At 35.3% G+C, this 13,533-nt stretch overlaps 1 protein-coding gene across 3 annotated transcripts in view; it reads right to left on the bottom strand.

Annotated features, from left to right (window-relative positions):
• TSGA10 (testis specific 10) overlaps nucleotides 1-13,533 on the bottom strand; it is a 173,685-nt gene that overhangs the window by 103,795 nt on the left and 56,357 nt on the right. For all 3 annotated transcript variants that reach the window (XM_037056798.1, XM_037056797.1, XM_037056799.1), the window contains 2 exons: nucleotides 3,213-3,328; nucleotides 553-707 (listed from right to left, as the gene is read on the bottom strand). In XM_037056798.1, the coding sequence (XP_036912693.1) occupies nucleotides 553-707; nucleotides 3,213-3,328 (271 nt within the window). The remainder of the gene's footprint in view (nucleotides 1-552; nucleotides 708-3,212; nucleotides 3,329-13,533) is intronic.

Genomic DNA, 13,533 nt, shown 5'->3' with positions numbered 1-13,533 from the left:
CAGAGGCAACCATACACTGATATTTCTCTCCCTCTCTCCTTCCCTTCCCCTCTAAAAATAAATTAATTAATTAAAAAAATATTTCCCTGCCTTTTTGGCAACTCCTTTTATGTTGCTGTTTGAATAAAAACTGAGGGCTGGAGATTGTTACCCAGCTTTATTTTTACCAGCCCCACATCAGCTAGTCTAAATGGCTAAGGATGACATAAAAATATTCTCTGAACACAATTACAAAGACAATTTTAACAAAATAGATATATGGCCTCCCAAGCTGGCTAACTGAAAATATAAGTTCTGATGTGCTTTTAAGAAGAAATCAGTCTCACTGCTATATTGTTATGCCTCACATTTTGATATTTGAATTAGTTATTGTCAGTGAATGTTGATCATAAATTGAGGAGAGAAAGAACACATATTTCTTGACTATCTTAAAATATTTCAAAATCATATTTTAAAGTTTCAGCTCTCTAGAACAAAGTTTGAGAAAATCCTAGTATTTTATTCAGACTTAAGTGAAAACATTTCTTTTAAACCACAGTTCTTAGAACATACTTTCATTGCCAAACTCTCTCCAAGGGATGCAATGTTCTCAGATTTTTTATCCAAGCATGCTTGCAGGCACTCCTTTTCTTTAGCCATATCATTGAGGGTAGCACCAAGAATGCTGATTTCTTCTCGCTGGGCAATACTCTGCCTTGTAAAATTATCTAAATATGTAACCATAAGGGCATTTTTAAATGAAGATAATTTTTCCAGTTCAAGCAGATTGAAATAATTTTCAAAGTAAGCTGTCCTATATTATATTTGATGGCTAAAATTAAGTAATGTATCTCAAATAAAAACATGGCTTTTATTGTTAGTAATTAAAAACTAAGATGAATCATGAAATTCTAAATAACTCATAAATGTAAAAGCACAATTAACACATTTGAATATGAATAGCAAAGGAAAGCTCTATATTACAAATTCTCAAAGTAGATTTACATTTCTGGTGGGGAGGAGAATGCAGGTGGATGAGGTTGGGTGGAATACTAAAATTTCCCCTCCCTCTAAACTAGAATTACTGTTGTATATAAGTTTGTAACTAATAGATTTTAATAAAATATTCAATTAAGTCATCTTCAGAATAAAATATCTTCAAATATTCAAATGTTTCTAAAATTTTCTGAATTTTTTCTAAAAATTCTTAGAAAAAAATTATCCCAGGACATCTGATTTGATTTGTAAAAACACTGGCAAGCCAATATCAATGCTAAAGGCCTAAATGAGAGGTGTACAATAGTAGTTTTCAAAGTACGGTTTGTCAACCAGTACCATCAGCATCATTTGGGAACCCCAGCCCTACTGAATTAGAATGTCCATGTGGGCAGAACAATTATGTTTTTATAAGCACCCCTCCCATGTGATTCTAAAACATAACAAAGCTTGACAACCAATGGGAAAAAACTGATAAAGATACAAGAGCCTTAGCTACATCTACTCCGAGAAGTCTGGCTCCAGTGATCTTTATTTGATCTCCAAATCACTGTAACACACATGAAAGTTTGAGAACCACTGGTAGATCTCTAGGTTAATCCATGTCAATGGCCACCCAGTGCGGCACTAAGAGAGACAATATCATATGAAAAAAAATGATCTCTATAGTACTTGAGAATAAATCAATTCCTGTTTTGGGGCAGTACTATCTTTCAGGCAAACCACATGTTTTGGGTGTTCTGATATCTGAGTTCACTTCCACTGGCACAAAATAAATGAATAAATGAGGCCTGGCTGGTGTAGCTCAGTGGCTTGAGCTCGGGCCTGTGAACCACATGATCGCCGTTCGATTCCTGGTCAGCGCACATGCCTGGGTTGCAGGCCAGTTCCCAGCGGGGGACTAACGAGAGGCAACCATACATTGATGTTTCTCTCCTTCTCTCCTTCTTTCCTTCCCTTCCTCTCTAGACATAAATAAATAAAATCTTTAAAAAAATAAATGAATAAATGAAAGTTCCAAAACAGTTCTAGTAGTTCTTAGCTTTAAAAAAATTCTAAACCTCAAGCTACCATCCATTTTTCTGCTACTCTTAGTAGCTAAACTTCTTAAGAGATTTCTATTCTCTCTTGTCTCTACGGTCTCACTTCCTGGTCATTCTTCAACTTATTCCACCTTTCCACATTCAATACTCTATCCAAACTTTGTCAGTGTTACCAAAATCTCCAATGTGCCAAATCCAATCAACATTTTTTTCATTCTTACCTTATTTTTGCTTCTTGAAAATATCTGACAATTGATGCTACTCCCCTTCTTTTTAAAACATTTTCTCTCTTAACTCCCAAAATAACACTCACTTACTTCTTCCTACTTCTTTGTTTTCTTCTTACTCAGCCCTGGATTCTCTTCTCAATATTTATTTTTTCTTTAGGAGATTATATGGTTTTAAAATATCATTTATATGTTGACGTATCCCTAATGTATATCTTTAGTTTAGGTTTCTCTTCTGAGGTAAAAACTTATCTATTTAACTGCTTGCCTTATACTTTTGTTTGGACTTAAAATATCTAAAAATGAGTTTTTTATATTCTCCTTTTATATTTACTTTTTATTATTTCCCATATCAGTGAAAAGCATCTCTACCCACCCAACTGTTTATGCTGGACAGATTTGAACTACATAATAGTAAATGTTAAAAATATTTACTCTGTTTTAAAATGGGCTCTTTTATAGTCTTAATCAAAATTTTACTTTATAGTTATAAAAAGATTAAATTATAACCATATTTTCACAAAGATCACTAGTAAGAAATATAATCGGGAGACTATAAGAATAGTTTTCTCTATAAACCCAAGTAATCTCATGTCAAATATATGTACACTGTCCACCAAAAACAATATACATGTACTGTTTCATTACAACAGCTATGAAAAAGCCACAATATCATATATAAACCTGTAAATTAAAAAATGATCATCATGAATTATAAAGTATTGTTGCTTTCTTTAGTTATATTTTCATCGAATAATATGAAGCCATATTTTTCTAAGTACTTAAGGTCCTGAATCTTAGTAAAAAAGTTTACTATGAATGAAAAACATATTTTTCCATGATTGACTCATAAACTTTTAATTTAAGAGACCCATCTTCAAGTTTATCTACATTATAACTGAAGAGAAAAAAAAATATTTTTCTACCAGGCTTAAATAAAAAAAAGTAATATCAGAAAAAAACTCACCAATTTTTTCATCCAAGCACATAATTTTCTCCTGAGTAAGTTGTAGCTCATATTTTTTCTTAGCAAGGTGTCGCTGAGTATCGGAAAGATCTTTTTCTGTATTTTCATATAAAAGTCTGTAAACATTTTAGTAATAAAACTAACTCTGAAATTTCTATTTTTATCAACCTCTTAGTGTATTTAAATCTAAAAACTTTTAAGAATACTAATAAACATTTTTCTTTTTAGTATTTTCATAAAATCCCATTATAGAAAGTTTACTCACCTTTAATAGGAAGCTAAACAACAAAACAAACAAGCAAGCAAAATATAACCAAAGACACTGAAATAGATAACAGGCTGACAGTGACCAGAGGGAAGAGGGGAGGGAATTTCAGGGAAGGGAATAGGGGAGGGATTTAGAGGAACATATATAAAGGATACATGGACAACAACTGAGAAGGGTGGAAATGGGAGGGAGGGGGCAGCATGGGGGGTGGGATGGGATGGGAGTAATAGACAGAAAACTGTACTTGGAAAATAATTAAATAAATTTTTTTAAAAAAGAAAATTTAAAGGGTAAAAAAGGATCCTCAACCCACCACTCCAACATAAGCTACTATTAGCATTCTGGTGTTCACTATTAAGTGGGCTTTCATATTTTTCATATTCAGTGTTATGCATATTTTGAATTTACCAAACTTTAAGTTTGATATTGAGTCCTGATTTTTTTACCTATACTTAGTATTTAATATTTTTCAGTCTATAATAATATAGCTCTCTAAATCATCATTTTCTGGATGAAAAATATTATATGAGCAATAGTTATTTACTCTTAAGTAAATATAAATATTTACTTTAGTATTCCCTTATTAGGCATTTAGATTCATTTCAGTTTTTTACTATTATATATAATTCTGTAGTAAACAGCGATACACTCATTCCATACTTATTAAGTGTCTAGTATGTACCAGGTACCAGATGTTGAGGAACCTATGGTGAACTAGGCGGGCACTGGCCCTGCCATCAAAGAGTTCACAGTCAATAAACAAGTAAACTGCCTATAATTTCTGGCATTGTGGAAACTAGCTCATCTGAAAGTCCTCTAATGTAAAGAAGCATCCTAGAATATAAAGAATTGAATAAAAAAGAATTTTATATATCCCTTTGAATATATAAAAAAACTTGTAAGAATTTGTAAGGGAGGTCCCATGGAGCCAAATTGGAGCTGTAACACTATGAATTGAGGGTATGTTAGACATGGCTGAAGTTTGCTTGTCTCAGTAGCCCAAGGTCTGGGTCTTAAACCAGGAACAAAAGATGAGGCTATAGAGATGTCTGCAATGCAAGTATTAGAACTAAGATATCCCACATAAAGCTACTGAGGATGATAACATAAGTGAAAAGGTTAGGCTAGACAAAATCAGCTTGTCTACTAACCATTTTTAGGCTCAAGGTAATTGTAACAATTAAAAGTCTTCCTTGGAAATTCTTAATCTCAAAATAAGAAATCAAAATAAAATCTGGTTCTAGGATGGTCATGTATCCTAGAACACTTGGCAGAAATAAACACAAAACTCTGGAAGAACGTACCACTGACCCAGGCAAAGAACTAAACCTCAGATAAAGGTATGTTGAAAATTAGCTCACAACTCATATTTTTAAAACACTAAGTAATAACCCAAACTTAGTGGGAGTCAAAAGACACACTAAATTAGACCCCCCAAAATTTCAGATGTAGTGTTTTCAAACAGAAATTTAAGAATAGTTGTGTTAAATACTAAGACATAAAATAAGTAATATACCACTTCATGCTGGTCAGGACGGCCATCATTAATAAATCAACAAGTGCCTGAGAGGTTGTGGAGAAAGGGGAACCCTAGTACACTGTTGGTAGGAATGCAGACTGGTGCAGCCACTGTGGAAAACACAATGGAATTTCATTTAAAAAAAAACTAAAAATGGAACTGCTTTGTGATTTAATGATTCCACTGCAGAGATTATATCCTAAGAATCCTGAAACACCAATTCAAAAGAACCTGTGAACCCCCATGTTCATAGCATCATTATTTACAATAGCCAAGTGCTAGAAAGGGCTTAAGTGCCAATCAGTAGATGAGTGGATCAAGCTGTGGTACACTTACACAATGGAATACTACACAGCAGAAAGAAAGAGCTCCTACACTTTGTGACAACATGGATGGAACTGGAGAGGATTATGCTACGTGAAGTAAGCCAGCTGGTAAAAGACAAATACTATATGATCTCACCTATAAGGGGAACCTAATCAACAAAACAAATGAGCAGGAAAGAAAGAACCACAGACATGGAAATCAAGAACGAACTGAGAGTGAGCAGAAGGGTGGAGGGAGGGGGATAATAGTGGAAAGGGGAAGGGTCAAGAAACATGTCCGATGAATCCATGGGATTGTTTTGGGAGCAGGAGTTGGACAGGAGAGGGGAGAGCAATGGGAGGGCAGTGGTGGAAATGGGGACAACTGTAACTGAACAATGAAAAAAAGAAAAAAGAGCAGACTTTTTAAAAGAACCAAAGAGAATGTCAAAATATTAAACTAAAATAATTGAAATTATTAAAAAATCAATAGACAAGTTTAAGAACACAACAGACAAAGAAGAGACAATCAGTAAGTTAGGGGGAAAAAGCAGATCAGCAGACATCCTCTATAATACAGCACAGGTAAAAAAGAGATGTTAAGTGATATGAAAAAACAGAATGAAAATGTCCAATAGTTACCTAATCAAAATTCCAGGAGGAAAGAATAGAGACAATATTCAAAGAAATAGTAGCTAATACAATATATAAAATCTTATATATAAAATACATAAAGAAACATCAATGAAAAACCTGACCACTAACATTAAGAGAACTTAAGTCTTAAGTCTTGGGCAGAACAAATAACAAATTTTATCTATCATGACAATTATAAATGGGGGAGGGTAAAAGACTTGAAGGTATTTTTCTACACTTAATCTGATAAAATGTGGTAACAATGGACTGTGAAGAGCTCTGTACGTGTAATACCTAAAGTAACTGTTAAAAACATCTATAGAGATACTCATAAGTAGTACACATAAATCAAAATGGAATTCTAACAAAAATGTTCAAGTAATCCCAGAAAGTCAAATATCAGACAACAGAGATAGAAAAAACAAGGGGAAAAGACAAGAAATATAACATAGAAGACCCTAAATACCAATAATTACATTAAATGCATACGGTATACCTTATTCGTGATAGCCAAAAACTAGAAACAATCAAGAAATATCTCTGTGTTGGTGAAATAGTTTTGTATCTTGAACGTGGCAGTGGTTGCATGAACCTATATATGTGATAAAGTAACATAACACTATACATATAAATTGTAACAATGCCATCACCATACCCAAGGTCATCTAGGTTTTCTTCTATGTTATCTTATAGAGGCTTTATTTTTATTTTCATAGTTTTAGTATTTTATTGACTATGCTATTAAAAGTGTCCCAATTTCCCGCCCTTTGTGTCTTTCCACCCAGCACCCCACTGCTCTTCACAGTCCATTGTTATCACATTTTATTAGATTAAGTGTAGAAAAATGCCTTCAAGTCTTTTACCCTCCCCCATTTATAATTGTCATGATAGATAAGATTTGTTATTTGTTCTGCCCAGGACTTAAGTTCCCTTAATGTTAGTGGTCAGGTATTTCATTGACGTTTGTTCATATATTTTATATATAAGATTTTATATATTGTATTAGCTACTCCCTCAGGCAAGCTCCACACCATTATCCATATCCATGGTTCATGTATGTAAGTCCATTTCTTATACAGTACTTTATATCCCTATGGCTATTCTGTAACTACCTATTTGTACTTCTTAATCTGCTCATCTCTTCACCCATTCCCCTATATCTCCTCCCATCTGTCAACCTTCAAAATGCTCTCTGTATCCAAGATTCCATCTCTGTTCTTCTTGTTTGCTTAGTTTGTTGTTTTAGATTCACTTGTTGATAGGTACTTATTATATTTTATTTTTCATAGTTTTGATCTTCTTTTCCTTAAATAAGACCCTTTGACCTTTTGCATGCTAATAGTCTGGTGTCGATAAACTGCTTTTACCTTTTTCTTATCTAGGAAGCTCCTTTTCAGCCCTTCGATTCTGAATAGTATCTTTGCTGGATAGAGCAACCTTGGCTGTGGGTCCCTGGTTTTTATGACTTTGAATATTTCTTGCCAATCCCTTCTAGCCTGCAAAGTTTCTTTTGAGAAATCAGCTGACAATCTCATGGAAATTCCCCTGTAGATAATGAACTGCTTTTCTTTTGCTGCTTTTAAGATTCTACCATTAACCTTTCACATTTTGATTATGATGTGTCTTAGAGTGGACATCTTTCAATCCATCTTGTTTGGGATTCTCTGTGCTTCCTGGACTTGCATGTCTATTTCCTTCACAGAATTAGGGAAGTTTTCTTTCATTATTTTTTCAAATAGATTTCCAAATTGTTGCTCTTTCTCTTCTCCTGACACACCTATGAAGCAACTGTTGAGATACTTGAACTTGTCCCAGAGGCTTCTTATATTATCCTTGTTTTTTTTTTAATTCTTTTTTTTCTGTTGTTCTGATAGCTTGCTTTTGCTTCTTTTTTAAAAAAACATATTTTGTTGCCCTGGCTGGTGTAGCACAGTGGATTGAGTGCAGGTCTGTGAACCAGGGGCTCACTGGTTCAATTCCCAGCCTAGGGCACATACTGGGCCAGGTCCCCAGTAGGGGGTGTGCAGGACACAGCCACTCATTGATGTTTCTCTCCCTCTCTTTCTCCTTCCTTTCTCCTCTCTCTAAAAATGAATAAATAAAATCATATATAGATAGATATATGTATGTATATGTATATATTGTTGATCACTCTAAAACAATTATGCCGTTTCCCCCCATTTTATACCTCACCACCCTGCATACCTTCTCTTGCCAATACTCTCCACCCTCTTAGTTCATGTCCCTGGTTCATGCATATAAGTTCTTTGGCTTCTACATTTCCTATACTATTCTTAACCTCCCCGTGTCTATTTTGTCTGTACCAATTATGCTTCTTATTCCCTGTGCCTGTTCTCCCATTACCCTCTTCAGCTTCTCCACTGATAACACATCATGTGGCCGCCATTTCTATGAATCTGTTTCTGTTCCAGGTGTTTGCTTAGTTTACTTTTGTTTTCCTTTTTTTCTTTTTTGTTCAGTTGTTAATAGTTGTGGATTTATTGTCATTTTAATGTTCATATTTTTCATCTTCTTCTTTTTATTAGATAAGTTCCTTTATCATTTCATATAATAAGGGCCTGGTAATGATGAACTCCTTTAACTTGACCTTCTCTGGGGAGCACTTTATCTGCTCTTCCATTATAAATGAGAGCTTTGTTGGAAAGAGTAATCTTGGATGTAGCTTCTTGCCTTTCATGACTTGGAATACTTCTTTCCAGCCCCTTCTTGCTTGCAAGATTTCTTTTGAGAAATCAGCTGAGAGTCTAATGGGAACTCCTTTGTAGGTAATTGTCTCCTTTTCTCCTGCTGCTTTTAGGATTCTCTCCTTATCTTTAATCTTGGAAAATATATTTATGCTGTCCAGTGGTGTGTTACACATTGGATCCAATACCTTTGTGACTCTCTGAGCTTCCTGGACTTCCTGGAAGTCTATTTTCTTTTCCAGATTGGGGAAGTTCTTCATTATTTTTTCAAATAAGAGTTCAATTTCTTGCTCTTCATCTTCTTCTGGCACTCCTATAATTTGTATGTTGGAACATCTAAAGTTGTCCCAGAGATTCTTGAGCTTCCCCTCCTTTTTTTTAAGAAGCCTTTTACTTATTTTATTTTTTAACATATTTTATTTTTTTATTTAATTCGTGTTCAAGTACAGTTTTCTGTCTTATATTCCCAGCCCTGCCCATGCCCCAAACAGTGTTACCCATCTCCCTCCCATTTCCACCCCCCACCTTAGATATTGTCCATGTGTCCTTAATATTTCTTCATGTGAATCCTTCCCCTTTTCCCCTGTGATTCTCTACCCTATACCCTCTGGTCCCTGTCACCCTGTTCTGTATTTCAGTGACTTTGGTGATATTTTGCTTGCTTGTTTTGTTCTTCAGATTCCTGTTAAAGGTGATATCATACGGTATTTGTCTTTCATCACCTGGCTTATTTCACTGAGCATAATGCTTTACAGTTCCACCAATGCTGTTGCAAAGGGTAGGAGCTCCTTCTTTCTTTCTGCTCCATAGAATTCCATTGTGTAAATGTACCATAGTTTTTTGATCTATACATTTACCGATGGGCATCTAGGTTGCTCCCAACTCTTGGCTATTGTAAATTGTACTGCTATGAACATTGGGATGCATAGGTTCTTTTGGATTGGTGTTTCAGGGTTCTTAGGATATACTCCTAACAGTGGAACTGCTGGGTCTAAAGGCATGCTGATTTTTAGTTTTCTTAGAAAATTCTATACTGTTCTCCATAGTGATTGTACGAATCTGCAATCCCACCAACAGTGGACTAGGGTCCTGTTTTCCCAACAACCTCTCCAGCACTTGTTTATTGTTTTGTTTATGATGGCCATTCTGATTGGTGTAAAGTGGTATCTCACTGTGGTTTTAATTTGCATCTCCCTGATAGCAAGTGACACTGAACATCTTTTCATGTGTCTCTGGATTCTCTGTATGTCCTCCTTGGAGAAGTGTCTATTCAAGTCCTTTGCCCATTTTTTAATTGGGTAGCTTGTCTTATTAGAGTGGAGTCATGTAAGTTCTTTGTATATTTTGGAGATTAAACCTTTGTCTGAGGTATCATTGGCAAATATGTTTTCCCAAACAGTTGCTTCTCTTTTTATCTTGATACTGTTTTCCTTAGCCATGCAGAAGCTTTTAATTTTGATGAGATCCCATTTGTTTAGTTTTTCCTTTATGTCTCTTGCTCTAGGGGACATAGCAGTAAAAATATTGCTGTGTGGAATGTCTGAGATTTTCCTGCCAATGTTCTCCTTTAGGACTTTAATGGTGTCATGGCTTATATTTAAGTGTTTTATCCACTGTGAATTTATTTTGGTGTATGGTATAAGTTGGGAATCAAGTTTCATTTTTTTTGCACGTAGCTGTCCAGTTCTTCCAACACCATTTGTTGAAGAGGCTATCTTTACTCCATTTTATGTAACTGTTCCCTTTGAGGAATATTAATTGACTGTAGAGATTTGGGTTTATTCCTGGGCTCTCTGTTCTATTCCATTGACCTATGTGCCTGTTTTATGCCAGTACCAGTCTGTGTTGATTACAGTGGCCCTGTAATACAGTTTGATATCAGATATTGTGATCCCTCCTACTTTGCTCTTATTCCTCAAAATTCCAGCAGCTATTCGGGGTTGTTTCTCGTTCCATATAAATTTTTGAAGTGTTTGTTCTATGTCTGTGAAATATGTCATTGGTACTTTAATAGATATTGCATTGAATCTGTAAACTGCTTTGGGTAATATGCACATTTTGATGATGTTAATTCTTCCAATCCATGAACACGGTATGTTTCCATTTCTTTGTGTCCTCCTTGATTTCTTTCTTCAGTGTTGTGTAGTTTTCTGCACACAGGTCTTTTACCTCCTTGGTTAGGTTTATTCCCAGATATTTTATTTTTGTTTTTGCTATATTGAATGGGATTTTTTTCTTGATTTCTGCTTCTGCTGATTCATTGTTAGTATACAAAAATGCCTTTGATTTCTGGATATTGACTTTGTATCCCACGGTTTTGCCAAATTCATTTATTAGTTCAAGCAGGTTTTTGGTAGAGGCTATAGGATTTTCCAGGTACACTATCATGTCATCTGCGAAAAATGACAGTTTTGTTTCCTCCTTTCCAATTTGGATGCCTTTTATTTCCTTTTCTTGTCTGACTGCTGTGGCTAAAACCTCCACTATTATACTGAATAGAAGTGGTGAAAGTGGACAACCTTGTCTTGTTCCTGATCTTAGTGAAAAAGCTTTTAGTTTTTGCCCATTGAGTATGATGTTGGCTGTAGGTCTTTCATATATGGCCCTTATTATATTGAGGAATACTCCCTCTATTCCCATTTTTCTGAGTGCCTTTATCATAAATAGGTGTTGTACAACCAAAGACACTCATATACAGAACAGGCTGACAGTGACCACAGGGGAGAGGGGAGGGAATTTCAGGAAAAATAGGGGACAGATTTAGAGGAACATACATAAAGGATACATGGACAACAATTGAGAGGGGTGGAAATGGGAGGGATGGGGGAGGACGGGGGTGGGATTGGATGGGAGTAATAGACAGAAAACTGTACTTGAAAAATAATGAAATAAAAATAAAGAAAGAAATGGGTGTTGTACCTTATCAAAAGCTTTTTCTGCATCTATTGATATCATCATGTGGTTTTTGTCTTTGCTTTTGTTTATGTGATGTATTACATTTACTGATTTGCAAATATTAAACCATCCTTGCATCCCTGGGGTGAATCCCACTTGCTCATGGTGTATGATCTTTTTAATGTATTGTTGGATGCGATTTGCCAATATTTTGTTGAGGATTTTAGCATCTATGTTCATCACCGATATTGGCCTGAAGTTTTCTTTCTGTGTTGTGTCTCTATCTGGTTTTGGAATTAGGATGATGCTGGCTTCATAAAAAGAGTTGGGGAGTTTTCCATCATTTTGGATTTTTTGGAATACTCTGTGAAGAATAGCGGTTAGCTCTTCCTTAAATGCTTTGTAGAATTCTCCTGTGAAACCATGTGGTCCAGGGCTTTTGTGTGATGGGAGTTTTTTAATTATTGCTTCAATTTCATCTGCTGTTATTGGCCTGTTCAGGTTTTCTGCTTCTTTTTCATTGAGTTTTAGAGGATTATATTTTTCTAGAAATTTGTCCCTTTCACCTAGGTTTTCAAATTTCTTGGCATACAGTTCTTCATAGTAATTTATTACAATCCCTTCTATTTCTGTGATACCAGTTGTAATCTCTCCTCTTACATTTCTGATTGTGTTTATTTGGGTCCTCTCTCTTCTTTTCTTGATGAGCATACTTAAAGGCTTGTCTATTTTGTTTATCTTTTCAAAAAACCAACTCCTAGATTCATTAATCCTTAGAATTGTGCTTTTAGTCTCTATGTCATTTAATTCTGCTCTGATCTTGGTTATTTCCTTCCTTCTACTTGCTCTGGGCTGTCTTTGTTGTTGTTCCTCGAGTTCTTGCAGGTGTAGGGTTAGGCTGTTTGTTTGAAATGTTTCTATCTTCTTTAGGTAAGCCTGTATTGCTATGAACTTCCCTCTCAGGACTGCCTTCACTGTGTCCCATAAGTTTTGGGTTGTTGTGAGTTCATTTTCATTTGTTTCCAGAAAGTTTTTTTTAAGAGTTTATTATTTATTTATTTGTTTATTTATTTATTTATTTACGTATCTTCAGAAGGGAAGTAGAGGGAGAGAAACATCAATGTATGGTTGCCTTTTGTGTGTCCCCTGTTGGGAGTTGGCCTGCAGAGAACTGGCCTGCAACCCAGGCATGTGCCCTGACTGGGAATTGAACTGCGATCCTCTGGTTCACAGGCCTGTGCTCAATCTACTGAGCTACACCAGCCAGAGCCAGAAACTTTTTCATTTCTTTCCTAATTTCATTCTTAACCCATTCGTTGTTTAATAGCATACCATTCAGTCTCCAAGATTTTGGGTGTTTTGGGTTTTTTCCTTTGGAGTTGGTTTCCAGTTTCAGACCCTGTGGTCAGAGAAAATGCGTGGTATGATTTCAATTTTCTTGAATTTGTTGAGGCTCGTTTTGTGTCCTATCATGTGGTCTATCTTTAAAACTGTTCCATGTGCATTTGAAAAGAATGTGTATTTAGCTTCTTTGGGATGAAGGCAGTGGATTGAGCGTGGGCCTGTGAGCCAGAGGATCACTGTTCGATTTCGATATATATATATATATCAGTTAAGTCCATTTCATCTATGGCGTTCTTCCATGCCACAATATCTTTGTTGATATTTTGTTTGGAAGATCTGTCCATTTTTGACAGTGGGGTGTTCAAATCCCCTACTATAATTGTGTTGCTGTCAATATCTTTCTTGAGGTCCCCTAAGATTTTCATTATATATTTGGGTGCTCCTATGTTGGGTGCATATATATTTATGACGTTAATGTGTTCTTGGTGGATTCTTCCCTTGAGTATTATGAAGTGACCTTCTGGGTCTCTCTTTATGGCCCTTTTTTTTGAAGTCTATTTTGTCCGATATGAGAATTGCTACCCCAGCTTTTTTTGTTGTTGTCTGTTTGCTTGGAAAATTTGTTTCCAGCCTTTCACTTTTAGTCTGT

This window comes from Sturnira hondurensis, unplaced genomic scaffold (assembly GCF_014824575.4).
Source record: "Sturnira hondurensis isolate 20B ecotype Veracruz unplaced genomic scaffold, ASM1482457v3 Scaffold0009178, whole genome shotgun sequence".
In the NCBI taxonomy this organism is placed as follows: Eukaryota; Metazoa; Chordata; class Mammalia; order Chiroptera; family Phyllostomidae; genus Sturnira; species Sturnira hondurensis.
Note: the sequence above shows the minus strand (reverse complement) of the source record. Positions and strands in the feature narration are given on the sequence as shown.